A 14884-nucleotide genomic window follows, 5' to 3' on the forward strand; every position below is an offset into this window, starting at 1 on the left:
TCTCAATGACATGAACCAATCGAGGGCGGATCCCGACAGGCTGTCTTGGAAGGAGTGGATGACAAACTCCTCGTACTCCCAATATTGTAGCATCTTTCCCCGGTAATGGCGAAGGTGGTGTCGCGAATCTGTCGTGCCTTCGTAGGTCTTGAACTCCGGGATCCTGAACTTCGAGGGCAGCCGCATGCCCGGGAATAGACTACAGTCGCCGTAACGCGCATCGGGTCAAGCATCACTCGCTTGTAGGGCTCGTATCGTCTCCTCCATTCGCTTCAATCTACGTTCTTGTTCGGCGTCAGCCTCGGGGAAGAAGTGCGTTGGTGAGGCGAACTGGACCGCGCGAGTCGGCGTGCCTAGTTCGAGGAAGGTGGTGTTTATAGGGGGCGGTGCCTGATAAGAGAGGCCGACATGGGGCTGAAAAGACGGGTACGGAGGAAGTTCCGCGGCTTGAGGGTGAGTCGAAACAGGTGCACTTGATACCGGGAAGACCATCGGTGGAGGCACTGTATAGGCCGCGGCTGGGACCGGTATAGAGATAGGAGGATGTGCGGACAGGGCCTGCTCCGAGGACAGGAATGTCGCCGGTGGAAGAGGGACAGTCGTGGGGGCCGGTGGTGGCGGATATGGGCTGGTGAAAGGGTGAGCCATGAACGTATGCAGTGTTGGTGGTGCGAGCGCATCCATGTTCTCCGGGGCTTGAGTCGGTGGAACCCAAGGAGTCGAGTCGACTGTTGGCCCTTGTCCCGGTGGAGGCGTGGAGCTCGAGGATGCACGGTTTGGTCCTCTAAGCAGGGCGAGCAGTTCCGCCATGTTGGCGGCCATTTGGTTGATCGTGCCCTTGAGTGCCGTGATGCGGGCTTGGTCATCGGAGGTGGATGATGTCAGTGAGACTGGTGGAAGGGGCGTCCCTGAAGACGTTGGGGGCGGGAGATGTGTCGGAGGGGCGCTCGAATACGCCGGGAGTATGCCTGCGGGAGTCGGAGGCGGCGGAGCGTGTGCCGGGGGTGGTTGAGAATGAGTCGGGACCGGTGGATTGACTTCTTCAGAGACATCGACTCGATCATCTTCTGCCATCCTAAGACGCTGACGAGTCGGGTAACGGTGGGACGCCAGTTGCGATCACCTAAATTCCAAGAGTGTGTAAGGGCAACATCAACATTTTGAGATGATAAGTACGGAATAAATAAAGGGACATGATGTATGAGATGCATGAGTTTCTGAAATGCTAATGTCATTACATTGATTTGATTCGAGTTCCATAGTTTTGCAAAATACAACGTACGAAATAAAAGGAACATAAACGTAAAGCCGACATCCCTTTGCGCTCGGTGGCCGGTTGAGAGCGGCGTGGGTCCGAGCGAGGGCAAAACGGGCGCGTGCGCTAATCCTAGGGGTGAGAGATCTCGCGCGCCCTTGCACGCACTTGGTCCAACCTCGCGGTCAAACGGGCCATCTCCCTGTCTAAGTGCGCGACTCGGGCGCGTGATCGAGCTAACTCCGTCTGAAGCTCCCTGTAGTCCGCGACCTCCGCGCGAGAGTCGACGAGCTCACAACGAAGCCTATCTCGTTCCTCCCTGATGGCCCGTAGCTCTGCGCGCATAGCCGCTTGGGTAGAGCTTTCGGCTTCGGGAGCGGGGGTAGGTGCAGCTCGGGGAGTCGGGGTGGCCTGGGACCGTTGCGGGGATGTCGATCCCTGTGAATAGAACCGGGCCACGTATGCTGATGTGGCGGAGAATGCTCGCTCTTCGTCGGTGGGGTGCTCGGGGAAGTACAGACGCTGTATGGTGCTAGCGTCCCGTTGACGATGGATCTCCCAAATCTGTAGGAATCTTGCGGGGGCCGTGGCGTAGAGTCGGCCCACTGGATGCGGTAGGGTAGGCGGTCCGCCTCGGCGGGAATGTCCTGTAAGCCGCCGAGTTGTCTGATTACTTGGCCGAGGAATATGAGTGTGCTCCCCAAATGGCTAAGAAGAGGGACTCCCACGATTCCGGGAAATCCTGTGATCATGGGGCCGCCGGGATTCCATCGAGCGACCCATAGGAACCGTGCGGGCGTCAACTCGCGCCAAAAGTGCCTCCATTCCAAGAAGCTGTGCTCGGGAGGTGGGATGACCGGTACCAGGCGCTCGATCAGCGAACGCTTGTCCGCGATGTAGGAGAAAGGGTGTGATGAGCAAAAGGGGCGGACGTGTGCGAGAAGCCAAATCTGTAGTAGGTGCGGGGATCCTCTCATCCTGCCATGCCGAACCTCTCTAGCATAGTCTAGAGACCGAACGGTCTCGGCTAACAAAGCCTCCACGTAACTATGGCCTCCCACCGCTTGGAGGACGACTTGGGCTATAGCCCCGTCAATGAGGTTCGGCGAGTACGGGAACAAGAGAGTGCCGAAGACCAAGAGCAGGAATCCGTGGCATGCGTCGCGCTGGTAGGACGCCGTCGAAGGTGTCAATGCGCGGAGGAGCGTCCAATCGGAGAGCCACGCGATCCTGATGCCTTGATCCCATCCTTGATGAAGCTCTTGGTGGACGTCTTGGGTAGGTATGCCGAGAAGGTTGGAGAGCTGACTCCGAATGGTTGCGAACGGGTTGGGCACAAAGATGCCTTGGGTCGTAGGCGTGGGCCTCTGGATGAGTGCTGTGTACTCCTCGATCGTAGGGGCTAACTCCGTCCCCTGAAAGTTGAATACTGCGTGCTCGGGGTCCCAAAACTCCATGGCGGTCCTCAAGAAGATCCAATCCACCGGAGTTTCCGTGAACATGACCATATCTCCGATAATGCCCTGAATGAAGGCGTGATCCACCGGTCGGAGAGTCCTCCAAATGCGCATGATGTCTTGCCTTGGTGGTGTGATCGCTTCGAGTCTAAGAACGGGAGCCGGGCGGTCCATCCTTACCTAGATGGAGGAGATGGCAGCTTAACGCCTTAAGAATCAAATCAATGTAATGTCCTAAGTTTTTCGAAAATAATGCATGCTGTGCGGAAAGATAAGCTATAATCACGTTCTTTACAGAATACATCGCTCTTTTTTACAGAAAAATACAAAATGCCCGTCCTAAAGAAAAACCACGGGCCGACTCAAAGACTCGACTTTTGGATCAGTTGACGGCATGGAGGCAAAGATTGGTCCAGCATGACGGTCCCTGTGTATGCATGGTTTTCGGTGCTACTGGGAGAACCACTAACTAGGGATGGGGGCTCCCGATACAAGGGTGTGAATTCCTTGAAATCGAGCGAGGATCTTTGGGGGCCGGTTCGGTGGCATAGCCGACTCGATCCGTTCCCTTACTCGGAACCTCTGACTAACCTAGCTTCCTATCTTGGTGCCCGTGGGATTTCGGACAAGGTACCTAAGAACCCGCTAGAATGATGCGATGCAAATGAGAGAAATAAATGTGCTTGAAAATAAATGTACGGAAAGCGGTAAATAAACATGCAAGCAAGCAAACGGAATCGAGCCCGAACCCTCTAAGTGTCCCCAGTGGAGTCGCCAAGCTGTGTGTGCGCACCCGAATTTCATCTCGTCGGGGCACGCATGCACGAAGCCTGTGCAACGCTGCTTGGGAGTGTCCACCTTCCCGGGGACGCGTGACGGACACGCGTGAGAAGGAGTCGCCACTTACTGTTTACGACCCGTAGGTCGAGGGCCGTTGAGTCGCCCGGGTCTAGGGTACGGGGTACACCTAAATGCTAAGGCAATGGTCATGCGGAACCGAAAATTTCGAATTTGGGGGTTCTATTATGTGCGGGTCTATATCCCGCATGCCCTTTTGGTACTCTAGTTTGCTAGGCTTGCCGTTTTTGTTTATTTACCGCGTGATTTAGGGTTGCACTTGACTCGCCCGTTTTGACACCGTAAAGTCGATGAATTGATCAAGTTGGGCCAAGAGTCCGAAAGATGAGTAGGCTTGTGCGTCGAGGAATCGGTTCACTATCTTAGCGTTACAGTTCATCGAACCATGATGGTCGATTCCCTATGCGAACCGAAACCGCGAGTATTCGAGCTTACTCATCTCTTGGTAACAATAGACCGACTTGACCGGTTCGACACTCGGACCTCTCGCTCGCCGATCGGGGATCCTTACAAATGAATGAGTGAGTGTTCAGATAAGATCCTCACAATGTACACTCGAATAATTACAGAATACGACTGAATAAAGTAAATGGATCTCGATCGGTTTGCATTGGGTCAATATTCCGCTCCGGCTCACCGTGTGTTTTGAATGACCGATAAATAAATTAAGGCAACGCGGGCTCAAGGAGCCGGGGGTCGGGTCCGATCGAACCGACGGTCTGCAGGAGAACCGATTAGTTCCCACTGTAACCGTTGGACTGATCTAGCTCCCGGGTGATATCTAAACACGTTTCACGCATCCATCCAAATTGCCTTCCACATAGGCCATGTTTGGAGTGTGATGGTGACTCGAGGCTAGATCCCATTCCGCACTCAGGTTGCACGCGCTCGGTGAATTAAGAGGCGTTGGACCTCGTGTTCGGTGGTTTGGGGGGTTGGACCCCCTGTAACACGTAACCTATGGGCTCAGGCCCGAATCGCGGCAAATCAGCAAAAGCAAGAATAAAACAGAAGAAAACTGATAAAACTGATGAAATACAGACAACAACTGACAAATATCGGTGAATACAAACAAGTGGTGTACTAAGTCGAATGTACGTGATTTAATCAGTTATTAACCGGGGTTGATTAGCAAACAATGTGTATAACCTAGGCAAACATATATGGTGGACTAGAATAGGGTTCTAAGCCAATTACATGTGTGTACTTGTTTTAAGACTCTTGTTCATTGAGGTGACACTGCGGTTTCACCGAATTAGCCAAACTCGTGTTTTGACTCTAGATTGGAATCTAGTATTCCGCCTATTCACTATCTAATGTTTGATTAAGCCAAATGCATGATTAATCCGGTTTTTCGTGTTTTGTAACTGAAATAAAATGTTCACCACCGAATCTACGGTAGGAAGATAGAAACACCGGAAGTGAACGGAATGGGCCGTGCGAATGAAACTCGCACCCGAACGGGTTGCCCTTTCTCGCCCATAGATCGAGGTGTTTCCAACTCCCTAACGCATAGGGTATCGGTGAATCACAGAATGACGATTATGCCCTTGGATAATAAAACGTGTGATGTTCGTGTACAAATTGAAGATCTTGTGACATAAAGAAGTCTAGGGAGGACTCGCGCGTCCCGACTCGAGCCGCCTCAAATCGGGCCCGGACTTGAGTCATAGCACGCGAGTACTCGCTAGACGTCGATTCTATTCGTGTTACACGTCTTGGTGTTTTGAAATTGTGGGCTTTTTAAGGAAAATGGCATTCTCGCCGTTCCGTGAGCCATCGACGCGCTTACAAATTAATAATCAATTTATCCAATTATTTAGTCCAAGATGATTTAATTAACCGAATGATACGTCTCGTTTCTCCCATTTGTGGAATGGTTTAATGATTGAGACCTCAAACCTCAATTGTTATGGATCAATGAAACGATTGTTCGATATTAACGTATCTAGCATACGAATTAACATGAAACCAACGATTAAATGAAAATGGTGATTACAATCAATTCCAAGAATCGGTTTTGACCGTTTCTTGCATGCATAAAACATCAAACATGGTGACAACGTACATTTTTTTACATAGTCGGTGCCGCCATGATCTTAGGAACGCAATTAAACATACAAACAAGCAACAAACACTATATTTAGAGGAATCGATAAAACGACACCGACTCATGGGAAGTGAAAAATGTAAAAACTCGGGAAATGACTTGAGTCGGGGAAAGGAGGCCATCCATGGCCCGAGGATGCCAAGAGGGGCTCTAGGCCACCTCCCTTGGGGTGAGGCCGAGAGGCTCCTTTGGCTTGCCCGATCCAACGATGTCTCCTCGACTCCGATTCAAGCTATTTCCCGACATGCTAGCACTATATACGGTGATGACATGCATAATACGATGTAAAAACACATAAAAACATAAACTTGCATGCGAATCGATCATGGACTGCCTTATCGCCCCACAAACGCAAAGAAAACGTAAAAGTCCTAACTTCTATGAGGTGGGAATGATTATACCTAGCCCCGGGATGCGGGAAAAGTCGAGGAGAGCCGGAAAAAGGGCTTGGGAAGTCGGTTCTGCCCCCTGGAATGAACAGACCCGAATCAGTAAAGTCGGGTCGGCGGTAGACCCGACTGGCAGTCCGGTTTGTCGGGGCTGTACCGGTTGATCGGGATGGAATTTTCGTGCGGGGCCAGTTGCATTGGATTCCCAAGAGACCAAGGATCGCGTCTGCGGTGGTTTTGGGAGGAGAGCACGCGTAGATTTTCCGGAAATCAAAAACAAAGTAGGGTCAGTAAAAAAAAACAGACCCAGTCGGGTCAAAACAGACCCGACTGGCACCCGATGAAGAAACGGCTCCACAGGAGGCTCCCGGTGGTCTTTTGATGTAAGGTCGGTGGCATTGGACTCCTAACTGACTGAGGATCACGGTGATAGGTGGCTCGTAGTGAGATTCAACCCGAGCTAACCTGTATGCTCCTACAAACTTCCTGTCAGAAAAGAAAATCAGAGGGACCGACCCGACTGGGCTGTTTGGGTTAAAACGGCTGCAAAGGGGGCTGCGGGTGTTGCACCGAGCTGGCTCGAGTTCCTCCGACTCCTAAGGGACTGCTCTTGGTGTTCGTGACCAGCTTATGGCATGCGCATGACTGATTTCAACTGGAAATGTAAAGAGAAACCGATAAAAAAAACTGTGGAAACCCGGTGAAGGAAAAGAGTGAAAAAGGGCGGTCTTGCGCGGTTGAGCGGCTCTCGGCACGTGACCAACTCGTCACGGGGGAGAGTAAGGGTCATGAGGAACCCTTAGAAAGTGATGGCACGACTCGCCATGGTCGTGGGAAGGAATGGCGTCGAAGAAGCCCGGGAAGCCGTGAAACCGTCTAGGGAGCCCGATTCTGGACAGGGGCAAAACCGACTGCTGGAAGCTTCCAAACAAAAATCTAAGGCCGGAAATGGACTCGGGAGGTCGAATACATGTGGGGTATGAAGTTTGTTTGAGGCTCGGATAAGTCGGGAAGGAAGAACTCGCCTAGAAACCGGGAAACTCCCTAGGGACCCGATTCTGGACTGGGCTGGAACTGCATGCTGGAAGGTTCAAATGCCAAAACTAACACCGGAAATGAACTCGGGAGGTCGAATACATGTGGGATATAAAGTTTGTTTGAGGCTCGGATAAGTCGGGAAGGAATAACTCGCCTAGAAACCGGGAAACTCCCTAGAGACCCGAATCTGGATTGGGCTGAAACGGGACCTAGATGACTTCAAATGGAAAAACTAACACCGTGAATGGACTCGAGAGGTCGAATACATGTGGGATATGAAGTTTGGTCGAAGTTGGCTTAGGTTGGGTGGCGGTCGCCGGAAAACGGTTGAGTTTTCGGACAATTTTGCCTTGTAACCGGGCTGAGGTGAGGCTATGCGATTTCTGGAAAAATGCTGAAGTTGAGAGGGCTTGGAGAGGGTTTCCTAGAGTGAGAAAGCTAGAGAGATGATAGAAGTTGAGTTGCGATTAAGTTAATGATGCAATGGGCTTATAAAGGAAGACTTAATGACAAGATTAAGTGGAGTTAAGTGCAATTAAGTGGTGCTTAGGGGATCCGAATTTTTGGAGGGAAGATTAGGGTGGGGAAATTGTCTTGAAAGGTGATGGGAGGTGATGGATGGGAGAAGGGAAGTGATGGGTGTAAGAAGATATTTTGAAAATGTGTGGTGGAGGCTCATTTGGCTTGCTTCTAGAGAAGAGCCATGGCTTGCGGCTTGGCTTGGCTTGGCTCGGCTCAGCTCGGCTTGGATTGGCTAGCTCAAGGGTCCCACTTGACTAGGGGAAAAGCCGGAAGAAGCTCAAGGCTCGATTGGTCGCTTGAACAACAAATTATCGATGTGCTTGCGAATACGGTTTTAATGAGCCTAATATTGACATGTTTCTTGAAAGCGATTGCTCGGGTGACTCGGGGACTCGAAAGCCGGTTTTGCTCTGTTTGGATGATCGGAGCGAAGTTGTCCGTTTCTGTCGCCTGTTCGCGCCTCTGCGTGCTATACTGCTCGTGTTGGCGTGCTTTGTGTTTTGGGTAGAACGGTTTACTTGCCGGCCCCGACTGGAAATCGATAACCGGAGACGTCCTAGGAATCCGCGAACAGGGCTCTCTTAGTGGTTCCCAAGTTTTCTGATGTGTTCGAAGACCACTGCGATCTCCGTTTGTCAAAGTGAGCCCTGAAGGTTTGCCGGGAGGCGTTCGTGGCCATTAAAATGCCACTCGGGAAACCGATATGCTTTGCTTGGTCCGAGCCAAAATGATTTCCTAGGCCCTAGGGGTTGCTGGGAGTGGATGGTGCAGAGTTCAGGCGTCAACATTTTCCTGAATAGGTTATGAGCACAAGATTCCCCATGAAAGGGGCCCTTTTGTTACTGGAATGGTACTCGGGAAACCTAAATGGATTGTACAATGCGATCAGGGTTTGTTTTCCCAGGCCTTGAAGTCCTTAGGATTGGTTGGCGCGGATTTCGTGCACTGACGGTTCATTAAAAGGGTCTCTGGCCACGTTTCTGTGCAAAAATGGGCCCTTTCCCCGGGTCGGGATCCACTCAGGAGACCAAGACGAACTCCGAAAGGCAGTCTGAAACTTGTTCCTTGGTCCCGGTGGTCCTTGGGTGTGTGCAGGCCTATTTCCGGGTGCCGTTTATCTGTTTGTGAATCGGGCCTCTCGGGGGCCCCGTTAGAAATGTGTCTGTGAGAGTTCGGGGGTGTCCCGGCTTAAGCTGGATGCCTCCAAAGCGCGCCCGGACGTGTCATTGGTCACTTTGGCACGAAGAGGGATTTTTAGAGTCCCACATTGGGCACCTTTCGATGCTTCGGTGATTCGGTGATGAATAGTGCCATAGTGCCAGCTACTGTTGCTTCGGGGCTCGTCGTCTGTTTACTCTTCCGATAGCCCTCTCGTGCTCTCCTAGTGGATCCTGCGTTTCTCTTGTTATTCATGACTCTGTGCCCTCACATTTGCCTTCGGTTTTCCGATCGTGAATAGTGTCCCGAGCTTTGGTTGGAAGTCCTCTGTCGGAGCCGGTGGACCAAAATGGGGTGCTGACACTGTGCGCACCCGAATTTCATCTCGTCGGGGCACGCATGCGTGCGAAGCCTTGCAACGCGGCTTGGGAGTGTCCACCTTCCCGGGGACGCGCGATGGACACGCGTGAGAAGGAGTTGCCACTTGCCATTTTATGACTCGAAAGTCGAGGGCCGGCAAGTTACTCGGGTCTAGGGGTACGGGGTACACCTAAATGCTAAGGCAATGGTCATACGGAACTGAAAATTCCGAATTCGGGGGTTCTATTACGTGCGGGCCTATATCCCGCACACCCTTTCAGTACTCTAGTTTGCTAGGCTTGTCGTTTTGTTTTATTTACCACGTGATTTAAGGTTGCACTTGACTCGCCCGTTTTGACACTGTAAAGTCGATGAATTAATCGAGTTGGGCCAAGAATCCGAAAGATGGGTAGACTTGTGCGTCAAGGAGTCGGTTCACTATCTTATCGTTACAGTTCATCGAACCGTGATGGTCGATTCCCTGCGCGAACCGAGACCGCGAGTATTCGAGCTTACTCATCTCTTGGTGACAATAGACCAACTTGACCGGTTCGACACTCGGACCTCTCGCTCGCCGATCGGGGATCCTTACAAGTGAATGAGTGAATATACAAATAAAATCCTCGCAATGTTCTCTCGAATAATTGCAAAGTGTAACTGAATAAGTAAGTGGATCTCGATCGGTTTGCATTGGGTCAATATTCCGCTCCGGCTCACCGTGTGTTTTAAATAACCGATAAATAGATTAAGGCAACGAGGGCTCAAGGAGCCGGGGGTCGGGTCCGATCGTACCAACGATTTGCAGGAGAACCAGTTGATTCCCGCTGTAACCGTTGGACCGATCGAGCTCCCGGGTGATATCTAAACACGTTTCATACATCCAATCCAAATTGCCTTCCACATAGGCCATGTTTGGAGTATGATGGTGAATCGAGGCTAGATCCCATTCCGCACTCGGGTTGCACGTGTTCAGTGAGTTAGGAGGCGTTGGACCTCGTGTTCGGTGGTTTGGGGCATTGGACCCCGTGCAACACGTAACCTATGGGCTTGGACCCGAACCGCAACAAATTGGCAGAAACAAATGGAAAACATAAGAAAATTGATAAAACTGATGAAAAATAGATAATAACTGACAAATAAAGGTGAATACAGACAAGTGGTATATTAAGTAGAGTGTACGTGATTTAATCGGTTATTAACCGGGGTTGATTAACAAACAATGTATCTAACCTAGGCAAACATAGATGGTGGGCTAGAATATGGTTCTAAGCCGATTATGTGTGTGAATTTGTTTTAAGACTCTTATTCAGTGAGGTGACACTGCGGTTTCACCGAATTAGCCAAACTCGTATTTTGACTCTAGATTGGAATCTAGCATTCCGCCTATCTATTATCTAATGTTTGATTATGTCGAATGCATGATTAATCTGGTTCTTCATGTTTCGTAACTGAAATAAAATGTTCACCACCGAATCTACGATAGGAAGATAGAAACACCGAAAGTGAACGGAATGGGCCATGCGAATGAAACTCGCACTCGAACGGGTTGCCCTTTCTCGCCCATAGATCGAGGTGTTTCCAACTCCCTAACGCTTAGGGTATCGGTGAATCACGGGACGACGATTATGCCCTTGGATGATAAAATTGCGATGTTCGTGTGCAAATTGAAGATCGCGTCACACGAAGAAGTCTAAGGAGAACTCGCGCGTCTTGACTCGAGCCGCCTCAAATCGGGCCCGGGCTCGAGTCATAGCACGCGAGCACTCGTTAGACGTCAATTCTATTCGTGTTACGTGTCTCGATGTTTTGAAATTGTGATCTTTTAAGGAAAAGGGCATTCTCGCCGTTTCGTGAATCATCAATGCGTTTACTAATTAATAATCAACTTATCCGATTACTTAGCCCAAGTGACTTAATTAACTGAATGATACGTCCCGTTTATCCCATTTGTGAAGTTATTCGGTGATCATGATTTCGTATAGTTATTACGGTTTCGATGGAAGATTACCCCAAAATTGACGTATCTATCATTTAATTATCGTGTGACTAACGGTAAAAATGTAAAACACGGGTACAATCAATTCCAAGGGACAATTCCGATCGTATCTTGCATGCATAATATGTTTAAACACAAGGACAATATCTATTTCAATAAAACAAAGGAAATTGACACCGTCAAGATCTCTAAACGCAAACAAACACACGAACAAGCATATATAACACGTAATATAAAGAAATCAACAAAAGCGGCGTCGATTCATACGATGGGAGAGCGTGAAACGCGGGAACCGACCCGTTTCGGAAAGGGAGAAGCCTCCTTAGACTCGTGTGGTCCAAGGGGACTCTCGGCCACATTTCCTCAAGAGTGGCCGTGAGTCCCTGTGGCTCACACGAGTCAAGGGAGGTTCTCCGATCCCGATCTAAGCCCTTTCCCGCCATGTTAATACATTACACGTGATAAACAACGGCAAAAGAGCGTGGGAAGCTGTGCGCACCCGAATTTCATCTCGTCGGGGCACGCATGCACGCGCCTAAGCAAACGCGGCTTGGGAGTGTCCACCTTCCAAGGGGGGACGCGTGACGGACACGCGTGAGAGAAGGAGTCGCCACTTATCATTTTACGACCCGAAGGTCGAGGGCGGATAAGTTACCCGGGTCTAGGGGTATGGAACACCTAGTTTGTTGTTAAAGCATTGATCTGTGCGGAATCGGAAAATCCGTGTTCGGGGGTTCATGTTACGTGCGGGCCTATATCCCGCACGCCCTTTCGGTACTCTGGTTTGCTGGGCTTGCATGTTTTATAATTTACCGCATGAATTAAGCTGTACTCGGCTCGCACGTATTGACACCGGAAATTCGGTGAACCAAACGATATCGGTTGAGAAGCCGAGAGAGAAGTAAACCCGTATGTCGGGGAGTTGGTTCACAATCTTGCGTTACAGTTCATCGAACCATGGAGGTTGAATCCCTGCGTGAACCAGAACCTCGAGTTCTTGGATTTACTTGTATCTGGGCAAGCATTAGACCGATTCGATTAATTCGACTCTCGGACCGTTCGCTCACCGACTGGAATTCTTACAGAATGAATGTACAAAATAAAATCCTTACAATGCTCTCGAAAACAATAAATATAAATTACAAAAGGGTCGAATTCCAGTCGTTTCGCGTTCGGTTATTATTCCACTCTAACTCACCGTGAGTTTAGGGAAAAGACCGAAGAACTGAAATTCAATGGACGCTCTCACTGAATAGACCGTTGGACCCTGTGAGTGATGATTAGGGTGTTGGACCCTATGCTCGATGATTAGGGCGTTGAACCCTAATATTATTCGGCCTAAGGATCAGGTTCGACCCGCATGGCAAACAGGTGCAGAAAGATAACACACAGCAAGTAGATAATAGACAAGGTGTTTGTTATTATCGAGTGTACGTGTTTTAACAAGTTGTTAATCCGGGGTATTTTGGCATGCAAATCCTACCCTAGACAAACAAGCACGTGCCGACATTTTAGCATTCGGTTTTGTTTTGAGAACTTGACAAAGAGAGTCAAATCTTGTGTGTGTGGATTGCTTTTACAGTTGTTCTGTATTGTGACACTGAATTTCCACTAAATTAGTCAAACTCGTGTTTTGACTCTAGATTTGGAATCTAGAATTCCTCCTAACCATTATCTAGTGTTTGGTTAGGTCGAGTGAAAGGTTAATCAGCATTTTGTATGTTTTCTGACAGAGATAACCGTTCTAGTTACCCGAGTCTATGTTAGGATGACAGAAACTCATCAGTTAGATAAGAAAAGGCTATGCAGATGAACCTGCACCTGAACAGGTAGCCCGTTCTTATCCCGTACTGTAGTGTTTCTGTCATGCTAACCCTGAAAGTGTCGCTGAATTGTGAAAAGACGATTTTGCCCTTTATTTGAAAATTGTTTTCAAAAAAGGGGAAACATCGCAGTGCGGGCCACCTCGGCCTGTAGCCGGTGTCAACCAAATCCCTGGATCGTCCAGGGTTGTGCAAGAACCCCGAAAAAGCCAAAGAACCGGTCGATCTGCCCGGAAGTGATCTAGAAAGATCTTCTGTATCCTGACCTGAGCTACCTGGAATCAGGTAAACATTCAAGTTGAGACACAGAAGCTCTTTTTAGACGTCCATGCTACATCGGACCGCGCGTTTCGGGTTTTGAAATTGATAAGTTTGAAAAGGGCACCAACGTCATTTGACAACTCATCGACCCGAGTTATCAGTTAATGGCCAATTCGTGTAAACTTTATCAGTGTGACGTGGATTTAATCATGTGAGCGTCCCGATTAACCCATTTGTGGAATTAATGCTTAAGGGTTGTGCCGAATGCATTAATTGTGAAAACGATTCGCGACTCGACGACCAAGACGATTCCATAAGGATCGAGGATAATTTGGTCCAATGACCGAAACTACCCTCGTAACCGAATGGACCCGAATGAGTTATCGATACCCGAATCCATGCATGCTTTGTTTTGAAAAGACATTTTCATGCGATATTACGACGATAATGTAAATTGCAAATTACACGAAAGCCGAAAACAGACTCAAAACGGGAAGAGGAAGCCTCATGCAACCCGTACGAGTCTAAGAGGCTCTCGGTTACTTCTCCTTGGAGATAGCCGAGAGGTCCCATGGCCCGAATGGGGTTCCACGAGGTTTCCCCGTCTCGTTTCGAATCATTTCTCGCATGCTTAAACGACAATCATTATAAATGACACGATTAAACGAAAGTCGGTATTGCCATGATTTGAATAACGCATTCGAACATGGAAACATGCACAAACAAGTTATTTAAGGAATCGATAAAACAATACCGACTTCATGCACATGAGAAAATACGATGAAACTCGGGAATCGAACTTGGATCGGGTCCAGAAGATCATTCCTTGCCCGAAAGGAGCAAAGGGAGCATTCGGTCACCTCCCTTGGAGGGAAACCCGTGAGCTCTTTGCCTTTCCCGGGTCGGGATGTTCTTCTCGACTACGATCCAAATGTTTCCCGACATGCTAGCATATAAATCAAGGATAAATATGCATGATATAACATGGAAAGTGCATAAAGATTAAAACTTGGAAATAAAAAAATACATAAAACCCCTTATAACTCCATAAACGCAATGAGAATGTAAAAGTCCTAGCTCCTCTAAGTCGGGAATGGCCATACCTAGTCCCGAGATGCGTGATGGGACCTTCAAGAGTCGGGTTGGACCGTGGATGGGTCGGGTTTGGGCTGTTTTCCGTTGAACAGACCCGAATGGCATCAAACAGACCCGGCTGAAATACTGGACAGACCCGACTGGCACAAGTCGGATCGGACGTCGCTACGAAGGCTCCCGATGGAATTTTGAGGCAAGATCGGCGGCCTTGGGTAGCCAAGGGACCCATCTAAGTGACCGTGGTGGTCGTTTGTTCCCAGAGTTGTCGGGTCGACCCGTACAGTCCTGCAAAAATCACCGAAAACAGAGCGCGTCTGGAAACTGGCCCGATTGGGCAGTTTTCGGGTCGGAATTCATAACGGTGGATTCCGATGGAATATTTGAGCAAGGTCGGTGGCTCCCGACTCCTAACTGACCCTTGGAGGTGGTAGAAGTGGTCGTTCGTCGAAAAGGGTCACGGATCGACCCGATCTGCAAGAAAACCGAACAGACAATCAGAAACGCCGGCCCAACTGAGCAGTTTTCGGGTCGGAATTCATAACGGTGGATTCCGATGGAATAT

The 14884-nt window shown here is 49.4% G+C and overlaps 1 protein-coding gene across 1 annotated transcript; it reads right to left on the reverse strand.

The window, feature by feature from the left end:
- Positions 1 to 225: 225 nt before the first annotated feature.
- On the reverse strand, positions 226 to 1074 carry LOC116200465 (extensin-like). Its single transcript, XM_031531314.1, has one exon. It carries the CDS (start codon positions 1072 to 1074, stop codon positions 226 to 228), a length of 849 nt encoding a protein of 282 aa, XP_031387174.1.
- Between the last annotated feature and the right edge of the window lie 13810 nt (positions 1075 to 14884).

This window comes from Punica granatum, chromosome 3, assembly GCF_007655135.1.
Source record: "Punica granatum isolate Tunisia-2019 chromosome 3, ASM765513v2, whole genome shotgun sequence".
Classification (NCBI taxonomy): Eukaryota; Viridiplantae; Streptophyta; class Magnoliopsida; order Myrtales; family Lythraceae; genus Punica; species Punica granatum.

Bases quoted from the DNA above. Each gene is read 5' to 3' on its own strand.
- LOC116200465 (XM_031531314.1), bottom strand. From the start codon at position 1,074: ATGGCAGAAGATGATCGAGTCGATGTCTCTGAAGAAGTCAATCCACCG.